At 47.4% G+C, this 23,418-nt stretch overlaps 1 protein-coding gene across 1 annotated transcript in view; it reads right to left on the bottom strand.

Moving 5' to 3' along the window:
* Positions 1 to 23,418, bottom strand: part of dpp10 (dipeptidyl peptidase like 10) — a gene marked incomplete at its 3' end in the record, with an annotated part of 43,619 nt that overhangs the window by 5,473 nt on the left and 14,728 nt on the right. Inside the window, exons 5-15 of the mRNA XM_080786058.1 lie at positions 23,239 to 23,313; positions 20,127 to 20,179; positions 12,288 to 12,369; positions 10,612 to 10,732; positions 5,701 to 5,855; positions 5,045 to 5,142; positions 3,243 to 3,366; positions 3,067 to 3,105; positions 2,574 to 2,681; positions 1,434 to 1,525; positions 298 to 345 (exon numbers count right to left, since the gene is read on the bottom strand). Of these exons, the coding sequence (XP_080642184.1) occupies positions 298 to 345; positions 1,434 to 1,525; positions 2,574 to 2,681; positions 3,067 to 3,105; positions 3,243 to 3,366; positions 5,045 to 5,142; positions 5,701 to 5,855; positions 10,612 to 10,732; positions 12,288 to 12,369; positions 20,127 to 20,179; positions 23,239 to 23,313 (995 nt within the window). The remainder of the gene's footprint in view (positions 1 to 297; positions 346 to 1,433; positions 1,526 to 2,573; positions 2,682 to 3,066; positions 3,106 to 3,242; positions 3,367 to 5,044; positions 5,143 to 5,700; positions 5,856 to 10,611; positions 10,733 to 12,287; positions 12,370 to 20,126; positions 20,180 to 23,238; positions 23,314 to 23,418) is intronic.

Raw genomic sequence — 23,418 nt, 5'->3', positions numbered from 1 at the left:
ATAGCTTAGTTTTCATTTAGTTACCATTTAGTTTTCGCCAGTGAAAAAAGGTAGTCGACGAACATTTTTCGTCTTAGTTTTAGTCGACGACAACAACACTGGTGCGTGCGTGTGTGTGTTAGCTGGGCCAGATTTCACGATAGAGCTGAAATCTAAAATGACAAATTCGCTTTCCCTCTTTTGATGTCTTAAAAAAAGGGAGTTCAAACTTCGGCGCACACGGACGACTGAACAATCATCGCCAATGGTTTTTCAGGTATATATTTAGAAGCCTTTTTTTTATGGATTAATGTTCACCTGAAGAGATGTCGTCTCCGCGGAGAGCCTTCCGTGCTGAGGAAGTAGCTGCGAAGACAGCACGCATGCGCGCGCGCGCACACACACACACACACACACACACACACACACACACACACACACACACACACACACACACACACACACACACACACACACATTTCAATCTGACATAGAAAGTACCAAAAGTATAATTATGCAATTATGCATTAATTTATGCAGAATGTCCCATTTCACAAGTTCCCTCCTCCTGCCTGGATCTGGTCTCTCTCAAGCAGAAACGATGAACCCGAAGCAGCGGGACAAAAACTCTGATATCTCCATAATCATTTCGAGTTGTAGTAGTCTTGTTAGGTTGTGTTTACATGTGCGCTGTGGCAGCGCTTCAATATACGTCATCAGTCTCACGTTGATCCCGCCTCTAGCGGCCTCATATCGCACTGGTTCAGAGTACATCGTCTCTGCCCGAGAAAGACCAGACGAGAGCACTGCTGCCACCAGCTGGCGGAGTCAGGTTATGGAAATATCGCCTGCTGCCTTCGCACCAATACTGAAAACACACTACAGTTCGAGTCTAAACCCTACGGTAAAAAGTAAACTTTAATTTGATTCAGTAGTACAAATAAACCTGCCGGCGGGGTGCAGCGACCGGAAGCCAATGGAAGGAGCGTTTTCTAAACAACATCACAATCTAAAGTTTCAAATAAAAGTACTGAAAATTGTAAATATTGTAAATGCTAAAAAGTTGTTTTAAAAAAAGAACACACATGCACCCGTGTGAAGTGATGGGCGCTCTTATCATCGTACATCATCATGACGTAAAATAGACACTGCCTATTTGCTCAGACACTATGAGGTAACATATTCTCCATTCACTGTCAACGGGAATTTAATGTTTCTTTAAGTTTGTGGACGGTAAACACAAGTTGGATCACTTCACACCTGTGTGAAGTGAGGGGCACTCTTATCATCATCACGTTACGGCCTATCACAATACGGCCAATCAAGTCATCGCTCTGGGGTACACACAACACACAAAGCGGGGGCTAGCACCCCTCAGAAACTATATATATATATATATATATATATATATATATATATATATATATATAGTTAGTTACTTCAGCGTGACTCACAGTTTGTCGTTGTGTTCGTCGTAAGCAACGATCTGAGTCACCTCCCAGTTCCCCGAGGTCAGGTGACGAACCTCGTTCTGATTGGCTCTGAACTGGAGAGAACATTCATTCATTCATCCATCCAGCCATCCATCCATTCATTGAGAAACAAAACAAAGCAATGAGTCAGTGTGGTGGAACTCTCTCTAGCTGTGATGTTAGCATGTTACCTGTGATGTGAACAGAACTCTCTAGCTGTGATGTTAGCATGTTACCTGTGATGTGAACAGAACTCTCTCTAGCTGTGATGTTAGCATGTTACCTGTGATGTGAACAGAACTCTCTAGCTGTGATGTTAGCATGTTACCTGTGATGTGAACAGAACTCTCTCTAGCTGTGATGTTAGCATGTTACCTGTGATGTGAACAGAACTCTCTACCTGTGATGTTAGCATGTTACCTGTGATGTGAACAGAACTCTCTCTAGCTGTGATGTTAGCATGTTACCTGTGATGTGAACAGAACTCTCTCTAGCTGTGATGTTAGCATGTTACCTGTGATGTGAACAGAACTCTCTCTAGCTGTGATGTTAGCATGTTACCTGTGATGTGAACAGAACTCTCTAGCTGTGATGTTAGCATGTTACCTGTGATGTGAACAGAACTCTCTAGCTGTGATGTTAGCATGTTACCTGTGATGTGAACAGAACTCTCTAGCTGTGATGTTAGCATGTTACCTGTGATGTGAACAGAACGCTCTCTAGCTGTGATGTTAGCATGTTACCTGTGATGTGAACAGAACTCTCTAGCTGTGATGTTAGCATGTTACCTGTGATGTGAACAGAACTCTCTAGCTGTGATGTTAGCATGTTACCTGTGATGTGAACAGAACTCTCTAGCTGTGATGTTAGCATGTTACCTGTGATGTGAACAGAACTCTCTAGCTGTGATGTTAGCATGTTACCTGTGATGTGAACAGAACTCTCTCTAGCTGTGATGTTAGCATGTTAGCATGTTACCTGTGATGTGAAGAGAACTCTCTCTAGCTGTGATGTTAGCATGTTACCTGTGATGTGAACAGAACTCTCTCTACCTGCGATGTGAACATGGTGGTGGAACTCTCTCTACCTGCGATGTGAACATGGTGGTGGAACTTTCTCTACCTGCGATGTGAACATGGCGATGTGATGGAACTCTCCGCGTCCTCCCTGCTTCACCGGGACTGTCAGGAAGAAACTGTTCCCATCCCTGGAGAACACCGGTACCTGGTTCTGTTACAAAAAAAAAAAAAAAGCATTCGTTTTATTCTTGTCATTTGTAGGCCTACACTTTTTAAAAACAAAAGAGATTAATTTAAATTTGAGGGAGTATAACAATCAATGATTACAATGCATTTGTATTGTGATTTGATCAAACAGACCACTTAAGAATGAAACCACTTCCATGTGTACACAAAGACGAGGCGATTCTAAGATGAGCCATGACCCAGAGGATGAGGAAGTGACGTCAGGCCTTCGGTACGTCACAGACAAACACACTGCCTGTATGACAGGTGACGAGTGACTGACAGGATGACTGATGACTGACAGGTGAAAGGATGACTGATGACTGACAGGTGACAGGATGACTGACAGGTGACAGGATGAAGGGACGTACCTGTTTTGAAAGCCACAGTTCAGAGGTCTCTTCATGTCTCTGAAACCAAAAGAGAACACATCGTCATGCACTGACGACACTTATGTCCCTGAACGCGTTCAATGAATGACCGTTCACGAAACACGTTCATATTTTGGGTGAACGTGTACTGTATTTCTGTAAAGGTGATGTCATACCTTTAGACACGCCCCCCTGGTGATGTCACACACTGTGAGGATGGAGATGTTCTGGGCTCGATTCATCCACCTCACGCTCAGCTCTGTTTTACTGACCCACGTCACCATGGTAACGTAATGCTCTCTGAAAACAATAACAATATCACCATGGTAACGTAATGCTCTCTGTAAACACTAATAATATCACCATGGTAACGTAAACACTAATATCACCATGTGTAACAGAGTTTAGTGGGTTCCACTTGCTCCATCAGTAATGCCATTTCTTATTGGTTAGTGGGCGGCACCTCATTGAATAACACTGGTGTCCACGTTTAGAGTGGTGTCAGTCTAACATGAGACATGCCCATGGTAAGATGTGTTCCTCTGCACACTGTATTTTCAACAAGAGTCTGTATGTTTACTGTGATACTGTGATGAATACTGGTTATTCTAAACATGCTAAATGTACCAAAATGAAGTGGTGATGTTTTGTACACGCTTTCAATTAGTTATCTTGCCATACAAAACTGTAAACCGTTTATAAAAACATGATCTTGGTCACGTTGCTAATTCTGTTATAGACGTGCTGAGGATTGGGTGTGTTACACAGACATAAGCTGACCAGATAGGCCTACGTATCTGTGTATTTTACCAGATCAAACTGTCAACAAGGAGAGAAGTCGTCTGGAACGTGATTATTCCACAACACAACGCAGATCAAACGTTACATATGGTAACGTAATGTTCTCTGAAAACAATAAAAATATCAAGTGGCAGTTAGCCTCGGCCCCCTCGGTTCTCATCTGCGAATAGACAAGCCTGGTCACAACCTAAGGCAGAGAGAAAAGCCTGGTCACAACCTAAGACAGAGAGAAAAGCCTGGTCACAACCTAAGACAGAGAGAAAAGCCTGGTCACAACCTAAGGCAGAGAGTAAAGCCTGGTCACAACCTAAGGCAGAGAGTAAAGCCTGGTCACAACCTAAGGCAGAGAGAAAAGCCTGGTCACAACCTAAGACAGAGAGAAAAGCCTGGTCACAACCTAAGGCAGAGAGAAAAGCCTGTTCACAACCTAAGACAGAGAGAAAAGCCTGGTCACAACCTAAGGCAGAGAGAAAAGCCTGGTCACAACCTAAGACGGAGAGAAAAGCCTGGTCACAACCTAAGACAGAGAGAAAAGCCTGGTCACAACCTAAGGCAGAGAGAAAAGCCTGGTCACAACCTAAGACAGAGAGAAAAGCCTGGTCACAACCTAAGACAGAGAGAAAAGCCTGGTCACAACCTAAGACAGAGAGAAAAGCCTGGTCACAACCTAAGACAGAGAGAAAAGCCTGGTCACAACCTAAGACAGAGAGAAAAGCCTGGTCACAACCTAAGACAGAGCGTAAAGCCTGGTCACAACCTAAGGCAGAGAGAAAAGCCTGGTCACAACCTAAGGTAGAGAGAAAAGCCTGGTCACAACCTAAGACAGAGAGAAAGGCCTGGTCACAACCTAAGACAGAGAGAAAAGCCTGGTCACAACCTAAGACAGAGAGAAAGGCCTGGTCACAACCTAAGACAGAGAGAAAGGCCTGGTCACAACCTAAGACAGAGAGTGTATCGGTGTAAGTGTGGGACGGAACATCCGACAGATGTATTTTTCACGGATACGTTCAAGAATAAAAAGAGTCCGCACACCATTTTGTGCATGTCCATGCGAACAGGGGGTCTCCCATGCAGAGCGTGTGAACAGGGGGTCTCCCATGCAGAGCGTGTGAACAGGGGGTCTCCCATGCAGAGCGTGTGAACAGGGGGTCCCCTGAAGGACGCCACGTTGACTCACCTCAGTTTGAGACTGTCCGGTGGGCTGAGGTCCTGCGTGTGGATTGGTTCAAACAGATTGACCACTTTGAGCTTCACCATGGGGTTGGGTTGACCAGCCTGCAAGTGCACACGCACACGCACACGCACACACACACACACACACACACACACACACACACACACACACACACACACACACACAATTAGTACATTGTGTAGCCTACTAATTCGTTTTCTTTCAAATAGCATAATTTTAAGTGTCCGTTATGCACATTTAAACATTAAATGGGGTAGGGGTACTTTATGGTACCGCAGTAGGGGCGCCGTACCTTGGGGGTAAGGGCACTGCCTCTCATTGGGGTACTGGGGTAGGGGTACCGTACCTTGGGGTAAGGGTACTGCCTCCCCTTGGGGTATTGCAGTAGGGGCACCGTGCCTTGTGGTATAGGGGTACTTTGGGGTACTGCAGTAGGGGTACCACTACCATACCTTGGGGTAGGGGTACTGCCTCCCTTTGGGGTAGCTGCTGACAGTGTGTAGTGTGGCAGGGCCATGTTGGGGTATTGGGGTAGGGGTACCGTACCTTGGGGTAGGGGTACTGCCTCCCCTTGGGGTAGGTGCTGCCAGTGTAGTGTGGCAGGGCCATGTTGGGGTATTGGGGTAGGGGCACCGTACCTTGGGGTAGGGGTACTGCCTCCCCTTGGGGTAGGTGCTGCCAGTGTAGCGTGGCAGGGCCATGTTGGGCACCAGGCTGTCGTTGAGCTCCAGGAAGGCCAGCCTCTCTCCGTCTGGAGACCACCAGTGAGCCACGTGCTTTTGGAGGACCTCCTCTGTTCACAAACACACAACAACACAACGCCTCTGTTACACAACACACAACAACACAACACCTCTGTTACACAACACAACAACACAACACCTCTGTTACACAACACAACACTGCATTGGAGTCTATGGGCTGCTATGCGTGACTAGTACTGTACATGAACCACGTGACCGACCGGGCTGTTTTCTGCCCCCTCAATGTCGTAACTCTGTCTATACTCTATATGGCTCTGGGCCAGGGGTATTCAACTAGATTATCCGGGGGCCAAGGATTGTGTGTGTGTGTGTGGGGGGGGGGGGGGGCGCACAGCATGCGTGCAAAGTGAGTTCTCAAAATGCATTTTGTGCTTAAAGATTTATATACTGTAATATAACGGGGTATTTAAAGGCTGGCACAAGACTCGACAAGAGCACCAGGGATCTATTTTGGGGTGCGTTTGGGAGAGCTTTGTTGGATACAGGAGGCTATTTTTGGGAGGGTGTCTGACTCTGAGCCCTCTTGGGCTCCTAGCCCATTTGGGGCGTTTTTATCTCTTGCATCTTGCTAAGATGTACAGCAGTCATTCTGGTACCATATGAAGGAAAGTAACAAAGATTACTTAAGAATTACAGATTTCTCTATCTTGAGACAATTGGGCTCTTTTTTCGTCCATGCTAAACCCCATATTCCTAAACCGCTTTGCCTTTTTATTTTTTACTATTTTGAAAAACATTTTTGAATAGTTTTGAACCAGTCCATCTACAGCATCTGAGCATGTAGATCGGCTAGTTGAACCATAAAAAAAAAAAAATCAAAATATAAAAAAATAAGGCAGAGTAGTTTAGGCATAAGGGGTTTAGCATGGACGAAAATAGAGCAATTGTTTTTCTATTAATAAGTATAACTATATTGATATTATTAATAAGTGGTATTATTTAGTTGAAGTTGCCAATTGTAGCCTGTCTTGTATTTCTGAATTAGATCTAAAGGTAACCTCCTCCTTTTAACTTACACTCTAAACTCATTTTGATTTTTAGAACAAGCCTGAATTAAACAGTTTGCAAATTTGATGAGTCTATAGGTTATTTGCATTTTTATTCAGTATATTTCATTTGAATTGTCAAAATATACATGTGTAATTCCATTATGAACTGAGCAAATAAAGGGAAGCTTTGATTTCCCCAAAGGAGGTCTATTTTCTGATCAAACAATCAACATGGTTTGTATTATATTGTATTGTATGTTGAGATGCCTGACGCCTTCATAGTTTTACATGATAGTCAAGTCTGTTGATTCCAAGCACCAAGCAATTCACCGTAGGCCTACTCTATTGACAGGGCGATTATTTATTTTAATTAAATTATATTTTCCTGTTGAATTACTTATACCGGCTGTAGAAATGAATGCCAGCACTCACGTTGAATCCTTTAGGATTCTCGTTTTTATTGGTTTTCCCCCAGCAGACAACAACAAACATCAGAATGGACGTTTCGGCCCAGGGGCCTTCTTCATCTTAATCACATTAGATTAGATTAAGCTGAAGAAGGACCCTGGGCCGAAAACGTCCAACCGAATAAAAATAAAGAATCCTCTAGGATACAATGTGATGGTATATACATTTCTACAGTCGGTATACTGTATCTTCCAGAACCTTCCAGTGCACCTGTTACACTATTACGTGGAATTACTCAAACGAGTGCTTGCTCTCGCTTTCTTCTTCGAATTACTGACTGGACCAGATCAGACCAGAATACCGTACTTTTACGGTAGCCTACTAAAAATATTTTTTGTTCCAAACGACTTTGGTTCTGTGACTCCTGTCACAGAAGACTAGTTAGGCTAGTAACCTGGTGTCACAGAAGACTAGTTAGGCTAGTAACCTGGTGTCACAGAAGACTAGTTAGGCTAGTAACCTCGTGTCCCACCCCAAGTAGGCTAGAGACTACAAACCAAACCCCGCCCAGTGCTGTCAACCACGGCATTTCTCTCCTATTGGTTGGTGGTTAAAACCACACCCTTCTGTCCGATCTGAAGGTCCACCCTGTTCGTTCAGTGTTTGGACTACAGCGTGTTCCGACGTGTTTGTTCTGCCCTCCGCCCCCCCCCCCATCAAACAATGCTGTCCGTCAAACCACGTGACTCCGACCCCCCCATCGAACAATGCTGTCCGTCAATCCATGTGACTCCACCCCCCCCCCCCCCCCCATCGAACAAAGCTGTCCGTCAAACCACGTGACTCCACCCCCACATCGAACAAAGCTGTCCGTCAATCCATGTGACTCCGACCCCCCCATCAAACAATGCTGTCCGTCAAACCACGTGACTCCGACCCCCCCATCGAACAAAGCTGTCCGTCAAACCACGTGACTCCACCCCCACATCGAACAAAGCTGTCCGTCAAACCATGTGACTCCACCCCCCCCCCATCGAACAAAGCTGTCCGTCAAACCACGTGACTCCACCCCCACATCGAACAAAGCTGTCCGTCAAACCACATGACTCCACCCCCCCCCCCCATCGAACAAAGCTGTCCGTCAAACCACGTGACTCCACCCCCACATCGAACAAAGCTGTCCGTCAAACCACGTGACTCCACCCCCACATCGAACAAAGCTGTTCGTCAAACCACGTGACTCCACCCCCACATCGAACAAAGCTGTCCGTCAAACCACGTGACTCCACCCCCACATCGAACAAAGCTGTTCGTCAAACCACGTGACTCCACCCCCACATCGAACAAAGCTGTCCGTCAAACCACGTGACTCCACCCCCACATCGAACAAAGCTGTCCGTCAAACCACGTGACTCCACCCCCACATCGAACAAAGCTGTCCGTCAAACCACGTGACTCCACCCCCACATCGAACAAAGCTGTCCGTCAAACCACGTGACTCCACCCCCACATCGAACAAAGCTGTCCGTCAAACCACGTGACTCCACCCCCCCCACATCGAACAAAGCTGTCCGTCAAACCACGTGACTCCACCCCCACATCGAACAAAGCTGTCCGTCAAACCACGTGACTCCACCCCCACATCGAACAAAGCTGTCCGTCAAACCACGTGACTCCACCCCCACATCGAACAAAGCTGTTCGTCAAACCACGTGACTCCACCCCCACATCGAACAAAGCTGTCCGTCAAACCACGTGACTCCACCCCCCCCCCCCCACATCGAACAAAGCTGTCCGTCAAACCACGTGACTCCACCCCCACATCGAACAAAGCTGTCCGTCAAACCACGTGACTCCACCCCCACATCGAACAAAGCTGTTCGTCAAACCACGTGACTCCACCCCCACATCGAACAAAGCTGTCCGTCAAACCACGTGACTCCACCCCCCCCCCCCCCACATCGAACAAAGCTGTCCGTCAAACCACGTGACTCCACCCCCACATCGAACAAAGCTGTCCGTCAAACCACGTGACTCCACCCCCACATCGAACAAAGCTGTTCGTCAAACCACGTGACTCCACCCCCACATCGAACAAAGCTGTCCGTCAAACCACGTGACTCCACCCCCCCCCCCCCCACATCGAACAAAGCTGTCCGTCAAACCACGTGACTCCACCCCCACATCGAACAAAGCTGTCCGTCAAACCACGTGACTCCACCCCCACATCGAACAAAGCTGTCCGTCAAACCACGTGACTCCACCCCCACATCGAACAAAGCTGTCCGTCAAACCACGTGACTCCACCCCCACATCGAACAAAGCTGTTCGTCAAACCACGTGACTCCACCCCCACATCGAACAAAGCTGTCCGTCAAACCACGTGACTCCCATTGAAAATGAACTGGAGCAGCCATCAAACACGGGCCGAGCAACGGAAACGGAACGGACAAATGTTCAAAATGTGTGTATGAGGCCCTAGACAACACAACACATTAACATCTGCTCTGTTAGGCTTCATACACACATAAAGAACAAATGTTTTGTGCTCTGCCTGTGTTTCATGGCCGCCTCAATGCTTTTCCAATGGAAGTCACGTGGTTTGACCAAACACTTGTTTTTGATCGCCCCCCCCCCTCCCCCCATCACACACAACTGTTTGGTCAAACCACGTGATTTGTCCTTTATGTGTGTATGAAGCCTAAGGCCTCAGTCACACCATTGAGACGGCTGTCTTGTCCGTGTCTTGTGTCTTGTCCATGTTTAATGGCCGCCCCACAATGCCCTTCCAATGGAAGTCACATGGTTTGACCAGACATTTTTGTTTGATGCGGGGGAGGGGGGCACAACACAGCCATCAAACAAAAATGTCTGGTCAAACCATGTGACTTTCATTGGAAGGGCATTGGGGGGCGGCCATTAACACATCTAGTACAGGAAGTGCATCAAAATAGACGCTCCGGGGTGCCAGAGTAGTCGCCAGAGTAGTGATCGCTTTTACTCTGAAAGCCATGAACCGGAAACACTTTCTTAAAAAAATTGACTTGACAAAGTGAGCTCATAATCCCCGATCATCTTACTATATTTATATAAACTCCAAAAAGCGTTCATATTTTGCGGGAGAGACGGATGAGGAGCAGAAATGCAGCGCCAGCATATCGATCCATTCATCACCACGGAGAGCGCCCTGGATGAGGAGATACGAGTCATTCTTTCCGCCACGCTAACATGGGAGTCAATGACAAGCTAATATTTGCACAGAGCGTTAGCATACGGCAAGCGAAAAGCGAAATGCCAAAAAAAAAAGAAGGAATAATTCTGAATATTATTGCTATTATCCACAGCACAGTACAGCACAGCACAGCACAGTACAGTCGTCATCATTCACCTTCGTACAGCCAATCAGAGATGCCGTTATAAACGACTCCTTCCTTCCCGGAGGAGGTGAGTCTCAGGGCGGTGCTCTTCACGTCTGGCTGGTAGTAGATGTTGTTCTCAAAGATGTAGATCTGAGAGGAGAGACACACACACACACACACACACACACACACACACACACACACACACACACACACACACACACACACACACACACACACGAGACAGAGATTACACATTTTCACCGATTACATGTCATTGTGGATCCAGCGCCGTCAGAATGAAGGAAGAAGACCCGAAGAAGACCCCGTGAACGGGAAGTAGTAATCGCCAATCTAATAAATGGCGCTAATCTTTTAGTCAAAGCGCTTTACAACAACCGGAAAATGTTCAGTATAGCACTGGCTTGCAAAGACCTCTGGGTAATTGAGGCCCAATGCGTTCCAAATGACGCGCAGCGGGAGCGGTAGCTCCTCCTCTCTGTGGTTGTTGATCGCCACTTTGGATTACTTTTCAACACGACGACAAACGCTCACAAACACCAGACAGTCAGATCAGGGAATTGCGATGTTTTTTTATCCCGCAGTAAAACTGTTAATAGTAGACCTCGATATGAACTGAAACGCAGGACCTTCTATAGCTGTGAGGCGACAGCACTACCGACTCATTTCGGGGCTCTCCCCAGGTTGGCAGAGTAGCGCTCAGGATGACAGCTTATAGGCAGCTGGCGGCGGGTGGAAGAAAAGGTTTATAAAAGGCGTGCGCGGCCGTGTGTGTGTGGCGTAACCAAAGCATCCGTCAGTGCTGCCAGAGTGCACTACGTACGTGACGCAGGCTGACGTCTTTAGGGAGGCTAATTAGATGATAATTTGGTTTCAATTCAACCTCTTTTGGTTTTTATCTGCACGGGACAGATGGAAGGAAAGCTGTGTGTGTGTGTGTGTGTGTGTGTGTGTGTGTGTGTGTGTGTGTGTGTGTGCACTCACTCTAGCAGATTATTCGGACATAAATCATACGTGAGCTGGATCTGCAAGTTGTTACGGGGAGGACTCTCTCTCTCGCTCTCTCGCTCTCTCTCCTCTCTCTCCTCTCTCTCTATGTCCTCTCTCTCTCTCTCTCTCTCCTCTCTCTCTCTCTCTCTCTCTCTCTCTCCCCCACAGGCGACTCTGCGCATCGTTAGCAACACAGCGAAGCCGGCGAGCATCATCGCGGAAAATGTGTGTGTGAGTGCGTGCGCATGTGCGCTCATGTGTGTGTGTCTGTGTGTGTGTGTGTGTGTGTGTGTGTGTGTGTGTGTGTGTGTGTGTGTGTGTGTGTGTGTGTGTGTGTGTGTGGGGGGGGGGGGTGGCATTAAAGGGGGGGAATTAAGGTTGATCACATTAGGAAGTGCTGAGTACTCAGTGTGGAGTGTAGGACTATAAATTGAGTCCCCGTTAAGGAGAACTAGTTACATCTTCCCAGAAAAGTGTCTGTTGAGCTTGGAAGATTCGCAATAAAAACACACTTGTGTGAAGTGAGGGGCTCCTGGTAATGATTGTTTATTTAAACTGACACAACATCCGGTCACGGTTTTTTGGATATTCAAAATAAGGTTTGAACAGGGCGATATCCTGCCATGTTATCAATTAATCCTGTGGGTTAACAGTCAGAGGTTAAAGTTCAGAGGTTAATAAAGGTCAGACTCACCAGCTGCTGACCGCTCACTCCCCAGGAGGCGAACTGCAGCACAGAGTTCACAACCTCTGGAGGGTCCAGCTCCCACAGCTCCCTGCAAGGGCAAATGTCAAAGTGTTAAACTGTCCCCGGAGACTCGACCCGTGGATTAAAACGTTTGGCACTTTGCACGTTAAATAATCCCACGTCCATCTGTTTTATTCTACACTGATGGCCTTGGCTGTATTACTGTGCGTAGACGCCACACGCTGTGGGCTTGCAGATCTGCTGTTTTCAGCACGTAACACGTTGTGAGCTTGCAGATCTTGCTATTTTTTTATTTTCATCACGTAAGAAAAATTCACCCAGTTGGAGAAAAAGAAAGTTGAAACAGAAATAGAATTAGAAGCCCTTGAGGACAAACACAGTGACATAGATTGTGAGGAAACACGCAGGGAGGGAAACCTATCTGTCCTCCAGAAACAGATGAAAAAGAACACTCGTCAAAGTTGAAGCAAAGTCAGCTCATTGATGACATACAAAAACTCCAAAAAGAGGTGAGAATGCTGAAGAGAAATCAGGAGGGCCTGCCGAGGCCTACCACCCGAACAACATGGTTTGAACCAAGAAACAGCAAATCCAGAAAGCCAAGATCCAAAATCTCAAGTTTAGAACCTCCAAATCCCGGCGCCAGATCCCCCCCAGCACAGGACAGCCACAAAACAGACACATTGCTATCCTCATGGACTCAAATGGGAAATACATGGATTGGAAAAAAGTTCAACACATGTTGAACACAAGTGCCAGGACACTAGAGTGCCCTAGAGTTAACTGATTCAGAAAAAAGAATATTTATCTCAGATTCTTTTCCCAGAGTGTGTTTTTTCCAAAATCCCTAAACTCATGAACCAACCAGGTGTTTGTTCCATCTCTATATTTTAACCAAATAAAGGTTTCCTCACTATACAAAGTTATTTGTGATGCACAATATTGTAACGTGCCGCTCACTCACACAACAAGTAGACAGTCTTCAGGCGTGCTGCATTTTCAAGTAGAATGTATTTATTTGTAATCATGGCTTGCGCGCCAACCGGGAGCTCCACCGCTGCCCACAATAACAGAGTAAATCTGACAGCTTACACTTCCTGTGTCCGCTTGTATATCCAGTCGTGTCGCCTCCTAATGTGTCCGGCCGGGCACACACATTACACTACTCCCTTCTAAGACTGAACACACAGTCTGCAATAACATCACTTGGCATCAGACAGAAATACAACAAAACACATTTCCATGACACTAAATTACACATTTTTCCATGACACAAAAATACACATTTTTCACATTTTCTTTACACAAAAATACACATTTTCATTACACAAAAATACACATTTTTATGAAACACAGTATTCTTCACCTCAGTACAAAATCTTCTTGCCAAACTGGCCGTCTGACATTTCTCTGTGGCCTAGCCACCTGACTCCTGGTCATGTCACACGTACTTTCCTTTACCATTACATTGGGAGACTCATCAGGGCCCTGTGTTACTATTGTCCCTCTCCCCACATCCTGTTGGACCACGTTTTCATCCCCTAAATCCCCAGGGTACACATCCTCTTCTTGGGTTGCTGCTAACTCTATTTCCCTTGCTACAGGCCTCCCCCAAAGTGGCAGCCTGGTGTGCACCCCTCGGGCACATTGCCTCCTGCCTCTCCCTGGTGCATCCTGACCTATCTGTGAATCATTAGTTAACACAAAATCAGGATTCTCATCATCATCTCTTGTCATTGGGTTAACCCTTGATCTTATGTTCTGTGTATTTCCCATGTATGGCTTCAGTCTGTTATAATGTACCACAGCTTTGTAAGGACCATCACACTGTACCACCTCATACAGTACATCCGACAGTTTTCTCATTATCCTGAAGGGTCCCTTGAACTTCTTTCTGAGCTTCGGTGATAGGCCCTTCTTCTTTTGATAATCACGAAGCCACACAAACTCATTCTCCTCATATCTTTGAGGGGTTACCTTCAAATCAAAGTACTCTTTTTGTTTATTTGTGGCCCTTTGGTGATTTTTCTTTACAGCCTCCCTCACTGTGCTTAAGTAACCCTGTATCTTTTGCACATATTCACTCACATATTGGGCCTCCTGCTTTTGTGTTCCCATAACTACATCAACAGGTAGAGTAATCTCGTTACCAAACAGCACCTTATATGGCGTGAACCCTGTGGAAGACTGAACACTGCTTCTATATGCCATCATGACATATGGGAGCATCTCATCCCAGTTGCCCTGATTATCTTCCACAAAAACTTTAAGCATGCTGATTAAGGTTTTATTTAGCCTTTCCACTAACCCGTCTGATTGAGGATTATATGGAGTGGTCCTTGTTTTATTCATTTGTAGCATTTTGCACATTTCCTGAAAGACTTTTGATTCAAAGTTGGCACCCTGGTCGCTGTGCAGAGTGCGTGCGACCCCTAATCTCAACACCCATTCCTCCACCAGTTTCTTGGCCACTGTCACAGCCTCTTGGTTAGGTATGGCATAAGATTCTGCCCATCTAGAAAAGTAGTCTGCTACAACCATGATGTACTTGTTACCTCGCACTGAGCAAGGGAAGGGACCCATTAAATCTATGGCTATCCTTTCAAAAGGACGGCCTGTTACAGAGCTCGTCATTGGTGCTCTGGGGGACGGACCTTTACATTTGTAAGCACCACAGGCCTCACATGTCTTACACCACTGTTTTATGGCCCTCTGCCAGCCTGGCCAGTAAAATCTAGCTCTGATTTTGCCTGTGAGCTTTTCTATTCCTAGATGACCAGCCGTTTTGTCATTGTGCATAAAGGTTAGTATCTCATTGACTAGTTCCTCTGGAACCACCCCCCTCCACATAGTTTCATCCGTCCCATAATCTTGACTCTTTAAGCACAATACACCATTTCTCATGTGTAATGCACCCCAGACCTGCCTAAATGGCTTGAAAGTAGGTCCTGCAAGTAATTCAGCAGGAGGTTCAGTGTTATTCCCCTGTTTCCACTCCTTCAACTGATAAATCACAGGATCCCTATTCTGCGCTTCTATGAGGAAGTCCATGTTTGTTTGACAATCAGCACTTGCTACAGGTGCCATAGTGACCTCATGTGGCCCATCTAAGTCCACTGACGGTGTGACTGCCATATCATCTTGCCCTGTGCTATCTGACTGAGTATAGCGCCTGGACACCCCATCTGCATTACTGTGCAGTTTCCCGGGACGGTGAACTATATCATAGTGATATTGGTCGAGCTGCTCCAACCACCTGGCTAATTGGCCCTCTGGTTGTTTGAAGTTACTGAGCCAACGCAGTGAGCTGTGATCTGTCCTCAGTAAAAACTTCCTTCCTAACAGGTAATGTCTGAAATGTTTCAAGAACACAACCATTGCCAGCAGCTCTTTCTTAGTTGTAGAATACCTCTTTTCTTGTTTCGACAGGGCACGGCTGGCATACGCTACAACTCTCTCTCCACTGTCATACTTTTGTGATAGGACAGCGCCAATACCTGTGTCACAAGCATCGGTATCCAAAATAAACCCAAATTTCGGGTCAGGGAAGGCCAATATAGGAGCTGCGGTTAATCTTGATTTCAGCTCCTCAAAAGCAGACTCACATTCCAGAGTCCACTGAAACACCTTCCCCTTGTCTGTCAACCGATATAGTGGCTCAGCTATTCGCGCAAAGTCGTCTATGTAACGGCGATAGTATGATGCAAGCCCTAGAAAGCTTCTAGTCTCCGTCACTGACTTAAGTGTAGGCCAAGACCTTATACTCTCCGTCTTGGAGGGGTCAGTAGCCACCCCCTCTGCCGAAATAATATGCCCCAAATAGTTGACCTGGGATCTGAACAGGTGGCATTTCGATGGCTTCACTTTAAGGCCTGCCTGCTGCAACCTGCTCAGAACCCCCTCTAACCGTGACATATGTTCCTGAAATGACCGGCCCACCACTATAATGTCATCTAAGTACACCAGGCATGTTGTCCATTGCATGTCAGCCAAAACCAGGTCCATGAGGCGCTGAAAAGTACTCGGTGCATTGCACAATCCAAAACCCATGACGTTGAACTCAAAAAGCCCCCTCTTGGTCAAAAATGCTGTTTTACAGCGCTCCTCAGGATGCATGTCCACTTGCCAGTACCCGCTGGCCAGGTCCAAAGTGGAAAACCACTTGGCACCAGCCAGAGAGTCTAGCGTCTCATCGATTCTAGGAAGAGGATATGCATCCTTCACTGTGTTCTCATTAAGTTTTCTGTAATCGACACAGAACCGCATTGTATTGTCTTTTTTTCTCACTAACACCACAGGTGCCCCCCATGGACTGGTAGATGGCTGAATGATGCTCCTATCTAACATGCTCTGCAAATGGCTGTCAAACTCTGCTTGCAGATGGACAGGAACCCGCCTCAGAGCTTGCTTAATTGGCCTGGTGTTCCCTGTATCTATCCTGTGCTGGACCAGCTTTGTGCGGCCCAAATCAAAATCCCCAGTACTAAACACACCAGCATGTGCCCTTAGCATTTCTATCACCATCCTGAGCTGGGTTCTGTCCAACTGCTCACCACCAACATCGAGGACTTTTAGTAATGACTCTATTTCCCACTTGGGTTGCTGAGTGGGTGTTCGGGATTGCTTATCATTGCTTAAACAAGTAATAATTGCCGTTTCACAGCCCTCTGCAAAAATGGAATACCCACCCAGTTTTGTACCCTCTCTGAGACATTGGGGGTCAGGTGATAAATTAATCACACGCACAGGTAGTTTCCCTTTATCAGACCTGCCCAGGCTACGGGCTACCATGACACTGTTTTTCTCTGTGACCTCATTACATGGTTCCATGATACCCTCTGTGCATTCAATGTTAAGAGTACCCTCCACTTTACCCGGAATGAACATTTCAGACCTGGCAGGAATTACAACATCACTCATTACAACCACCCTGCAAACACTTCCCGTCCCTCCCCGTGAGATCAAAGGTACATGCTTACCCAGGATGGTGCAAACACGTTTCTGCATGTCAATCACTGCTCCGTATTTGACTAGGAAATCAGTTCCTACCAGCGCACGTTGGTCAGCGTCGCTGGCAACCACAAAGTCAGCAGCAAGGTTCAGTCCATCAATGTTCATGACAGTAGACCACCTCCCCATCACAGTGAGAGGCTGTCCGTTGGCCGCTGTGATAGGTTTGTAATAAGGTCTCAGCAAGTCCATCCTGCCTCCTGTCGCCTCTCTCCATATCCTTTCCTGCACCATCGACACCTGGGCCCCAGAATCCACCATCACCTCGTATTCCACATCTGCGATGCCGGCCTGTATGTAGAATCCCTCTCCTACCACACCCGAGGCTACTGTGGCATGATGATCCTGTGTGGCCACCTGGGCATCCTTGGCCACATATGGGCAGTCTCTTTTCATGTGCATGGTGCATCCACAGTGCCAACATGCTCTACTGGGCGCAGATGAAGACTGCGTCCGGTCACTCCCCGGGAAACGAGATCTTCCTCTCCCCTGTGTCTGCTCACCGGCAGGTCGGCGTCCGCCTCCTCCAGTGGGTCCTGTCGGTCCTCCCATCACTTGTCGTCCATCCCTGTCAGTTAGGTTTCTCACCTCGGTCCGTAACTGTGCAACGCTCTCACACAGTGACTCCAACAGTTCTTTAGGGACAGTCATTTTGTCATCTTCAGCAGCACCACACACATTAATCTTGTGGTGGGGGACCTGCTGGCCCTCAAGCTGCCTTATCTGCTCCAATTCACCTGCCACGGCCATAGCCTCTTCCATTGATTTGGGTTTGCTGCTGCGCAGGTGTACACGGATGTCAGTATTCCCAATATTAGCAATAAAATGATCACGGGCAAGGGAATCACGAGTAGCCCTACTGTAATCTGGATACGCCTTATCAGCCAGTCGACACACATCATAGCCGAAATCCCTCAGCTCCTCACCTGCTTTGCGTCTGCGGTCCATAAAAGCTGCACGGTTCCAGTCAGCATGCACAGGTGGTTCAAAGTGCCTCCGCAGAGCCTCAGTCAGATCTGCAAAGTTCCCTTTCAGATGCTGTGGTAAATTGCTGCAGAAGATCCTGGCCGATCCCCTCAGTGACAGAATTAGAAAGTTCAGACACTCGGCGGATCTCCAACCATTAACCTCAGCAGCTAACTCAAACTGCTCCATCCAGGCAGTCCACTCACCCACTTTTCCATCAAAAGGTTCTGGCATAATAACCGGGCGTCGATCCCGCGCCGGTGCCGTTGAAGAGGCTGTGCTCTCCGGTGCCTCATTATCCCCCGTACCCGTTGGCATTGTACGTACCGGTACGTTGTTATCAAGTTGCCTTGAAGACGTGAGTGGCTCGCTAGCCGTTTAGCTTCTTAGCTTCTAGCTAGAGCCTGTGTAGTGCGTAGATTAGAACGTCCCGTCGCTGCCACCAATTTGTAACGTGCCGCTCACTCACACAACAAGTAGACAGTCTTCAGGCGTGCTGCATTTTCAAGTAGAATGTATTTATTTGTAATCATGGCTTGCGCGCCAACCGGGAGCTCCACCGCTGCCCACAATAACAGAGTAAATCTGACAGCTTACACTTCCTGTGTCCGCTTGTATATCCAGTCGTGTCGCCTCCTAATGTGTCCGGCCGGGCACACACATTACAATATCATTGGTAGCGTCTCGGAATCGGCCATATATTACCATATGGGAATCCGATCGGTTTCAAAATACAAGGAATGCAGTGAATGTGTTCGTACTTAGCAGAAAAAAAATTAATAACGTCCCAGCTATGGGACGTTATGCTATCTATTATACATTAGAGAAGTTGTACCCAATAAGTTGTACCCAAAAGAAACCCAAAGCCACAACAGCTACGTTGCTATTGCAACACCCACAACACCATCTTACACACTACACCCACACACACTCACACGGCAGTGACGTCACACACTTACCTTTTGCAGTGTTGCAACGCTATCTCCTCCTATGTCGCCCCTCACCAACACTGAACACCACCCGCCAAACAATGGTCTTTGCACTGCCACCAATAATGCCTCCCTTCCACACTCACGCCGGCAATGCATTTGTTTACTACAAACATTATCGCCCCAATCACCCACACCCCCGAGCCTTCCCTACACGGAACACTAACCACTGTTGCCTATGCTGTTGCCCCAACAGGCCCAGAAACAAGGCCTTTAAACCACGCTACTTACACACACTATACAACTCGCTTACAATTCGCAAACCTGGCAACACTGCCCTGTCTTCTAATAGGCCCACACCAGGCCCACACTAGCTTTCACAGTCTCAGAATCTGATCTCACGCAGGAGAAGAGAAACGAGGAAGGAGAGGAATTGGAGCCTCACGATTTTGCTTATTCCTTCTAAATCTCTGTATTTAAAATATCACTGACTCAGCGAAGCCCTTAGTTACATCAACATTGTTCTTTGTCAGTACTTGGTTCGTGCCTAAATATTACGATTACACGGATCGCTTTGGCTATTTTCGCCTGACAGCCAACTGCCGAGTACACATACACACGCCTGCACGCACATGCACGCCCGGCGTGCACACACACACGCACGCCTGGAAACCACGATCTCTCTCTCTCTCTCTCTCGCCACGCCACACACACACGCACACACACACACACAGGAATAGCCATGCAGGCAATTTCCTTCTTCCCATAGTGCGCGGCAACGTAACTATCTGGGATGAGTGGCCGCGAAGCGGCCGCGAAATTCTAGTATAGTATATAGCATAACGTCCCATAGTATATACGTACGAACATATTTGTTGTTGTTGGTGTTGTTATTAAGGTTATTAAGGTTTTAACGTACCGTGTATGGATGTTGTAGATGCTGTAGGACGCCATGTAGGACTGACTGTAAACCTGAGAGAGAGAGAGAGAGAGAGAGAGAGAGAGAGACACACCCACTGTTAATGAGAGAGAGAGAGAGAGAGAGACACCCACTGTTAACACCCTGGGACGGAGTTCTCCGTTCAATCAATTAGTAATGCCCAGCGCTAAGGACGGAGATTGATAAAAAATATTATTATTATTATTATTATTATTATTATTATTAGATTATTGATATCAAAACCGATCGCATCGCTCCACAGGCTGGGAGCGTCTGTTGCGCAACATTCAATGTTATTTTCCGGTGGGACGTCGTGGAAAATGTTCCCCCCCATTTTAGTGGATGAGATCGAAAATCTTCAAACGTGAATAGTTCAGTCAGACAACTCAAGGAGGATGTAATATATATATTTATTGAATATAAGATAATCAATGCAATATATTTATTATGGTTTGGCGATGTATTGGATCTGCTTTTCAGGTACTCAGGTCAAGCGCATCAGTCCCGACCATAGGGACTCCGAATCCCCCGTACCTAAAACAGTAGATCCGAAACGACAGGTGGTAGCTGGGGTGGAGGTGGGTGAGCACTTTGTATACAGCAGCGCACAGTATACAATAAAGCAGCAGCAAGCAAGCAGGAGGATGAATGCAAAACCTTCGGTTAAAGTAGCCGGTATGAGATTGGGTGAGCGTGTGATTGGCTGGGTGAATCATGTGGATGAGAGCCTGATGCATGCGGTGGCCCAATTAACGGCCGGCGCGCTGACTGAGGTTCCCTCACTGAACATGCTCTGCGCATGTCTACGACAGGCGCAAATGCTCATCTGTCTGTCTGTGTCTCATAGGAGGGCTGTGGGCAGTTCAGAAACCAGTCTGTGTCTCATAGGAGGTCCGTGGGCAGTTCAGAAACCAGTCTGTGTCTCATAGGAGGGCTGTGGGCAGTTCAGAAACCAGTCTGTGTCTCATAGGAGGGCTGGGGGCAGTTCAGAAACCACTCTGTCTCATAGAAGGTCCGTGGGCAGTTCAGAAACCAGTATGTGTCTCATAGGAGGGCCGTGGGCAGTTCAGAAACCAGTCTGTGTCTCATAGGAGGGCCGTGGGCAGTTCAGAAACCAGTCTGTGTCTCATAGGAGGGCTGTGGGCAGTTCAGAAACCAGTCTGTGTCTCATAGGAGGGCCGTGGGCAGTTCAGAAACCAGTCTGTGTCTCATAGGAGGGCTGTGGGCAGTTCAGAAACCACTCTGTGTCTCATAGGAGGGCTGTAGAAAAAAGGGCGCTATGAAGACCGAGTATGCGAGTACTCCAGTAAAAGTACTCCGTAACTCTCTTTAATGTATGCAAGTACTCCAGTGAAAGTACTCAGTACCTCTGGTGTTGATGTATAAGCGAGTTCTCCAGTAAAAGTACTCAGTACCTCTGGTGTTGATGTATAAGCGAGTACTCCAGTAAAAGTACTCAGTACCTCTGGTGTTGAAGGGGCTGCATTGGGGGATGGATGGCCTGAATTAACGAGGCCTCCTTCAGTTCTCCAGGAAGAGAGAAGTGGCATGCATTTGGATGGATGGCTTGAATTAAAGGTCCTCCTTCAATATAACCACGCTGCTTTGAATTATGCAGAGCAGTTAACCCATTCTGAACGGGAACCCATTTTGGTGTTAGCATCATGTTATGCTTTAGCTATTGAAAAATAGCAGATCTACAAGCTCATAGCGCGCCACCGAGTGGCGCGCTACGAGCTTGTAGGTCTGCTATTTTTTTAAACGACTGACATTTTTAGAATCTGATCTCAGGTCAGAATGGGTTAATCAGACCAGTGTGTGTCCAGTGGAAACCTCGTATGAATCTGATCTCAGGTCAGAATGGGTTAAAGGCTTTTAGGAGCCTTTGGTGCAAACGGTGACACGGGCCGAGATTGATGAGCAATTGAGGGGGAGTGGGGGGGAGGGGGGGGGGTGGGTTGGGAACGAACGCTCGCCAAAATAATGTTGACAAGCCGAGGCGAGTAATCTGCCACGCCAGGAGAGAGCAGTCGCTCGCTCGCCCGCCTGACGGCTTTGACGAATGGCGGCCTTCGCTCCCGTCTCGTACGGAGACTTATCGCCTCTACAAGACGGCTGCATGGCGAGGAACTCTTGGAGAGCAACCGCTATAGCACAGCGACCATCGCAGCATGGCCGGGCTGGAGCTGAACGCTGCCTTACGTTACGGGCATACGTTCAAAGGCAGACGCCTCCTTCGGCTCTGGGGCGTCTGTATCTCCACAGACATAGAAAAGTTAGACGCCTACTTCGGCTCAGAGGCGTCTGTATTTTACTCATGATCAGAGATTCCGTTGCTCCAGACTGTGTGAAGCATCTGGAATTGAACAGTCTGTGGCAACGCGAGACTATAGTCTTTCACCAAATGAATGACTATAGCCTATAGGGCAGGGCTTATGGAAATAAACGAGTTGCGATAACATCTTAATGTTTGGCGTATAGCACCATCTGGGGAAGAACACACTAGTTTCTTCCTCAGACAGAGACGATAATGATCTGGGCTCCATCTGTGTATCACCGTGCCGGTGATTCAGAAACCTGATAGAAAAACAAGAAGCTTCTATAATCTCTTGAAAGGCCCGGGGTGTGTGTGTGTGTGTGTGTGTGTGTGTGTGTGGGTGGGGGGGGGGGGGTTGTTGTCGCTACCAAACATCTTGTAATGCTCTCCTCCGAATCTCTGCAGCCAAGGTGCCGAAGTCCGGTGCAGCCAAAACTGCTGCGTAACGCAGTGCAGTGTGCAGCCGAGGCAGTTTTAGTCGCAGCCTCGGCACGTTCTTTTCTCGGAAACTATACGGTGTTGTCCGTGGTTTTTTTAACAGATCACAGATGTTCGGAGGTCACCGCGCACGCGCACACACACGCGCACACACACACGCGCACACACACACCTGAGGAAGCCATCATATCCCGTTGATCAAATAGCCTCCATAAATCATTTATTTCAGGTGGGCAAATGAGATGATACCACCTGGGAGAGAGAATGGAGAAGAGAGAGAGAGAGGGAGAGAGAGAGAGAGACAGAGAGAGATAGAGAGAGAGAGAGAGAACGTACCGGTTTGACGTCGTAGGCAAACAGCACATATCGTAGGTCCGGGGAGACGGAATACTTTGCCACGTTGAAATTAACCTGGTGGGGGAGGGGTGAAAGGGACACAGTTAGTTCCAAGGCAACAGAGCAGAGGTTCCCATAGACTCTATGGGAACCTCTGCTCTGTTGCCTTGCATAGAGCAC

This window comes from Protomyctophum bolini (assembly GCF_963924005.1).
Source record: "Protomyctophum bolini genome assembly, chromosome: 16".
NCBI lineage: Eukaryota > Metazoa > Chordata > Actinopteri > Myctophiformes > Myctophidae > Protomyctophum > Protomyctophum bolini.
Note: the sequence above shows the minus strand (reverse complement) of the source record. Positions and strands in the feature narration are given on the sequence as shown.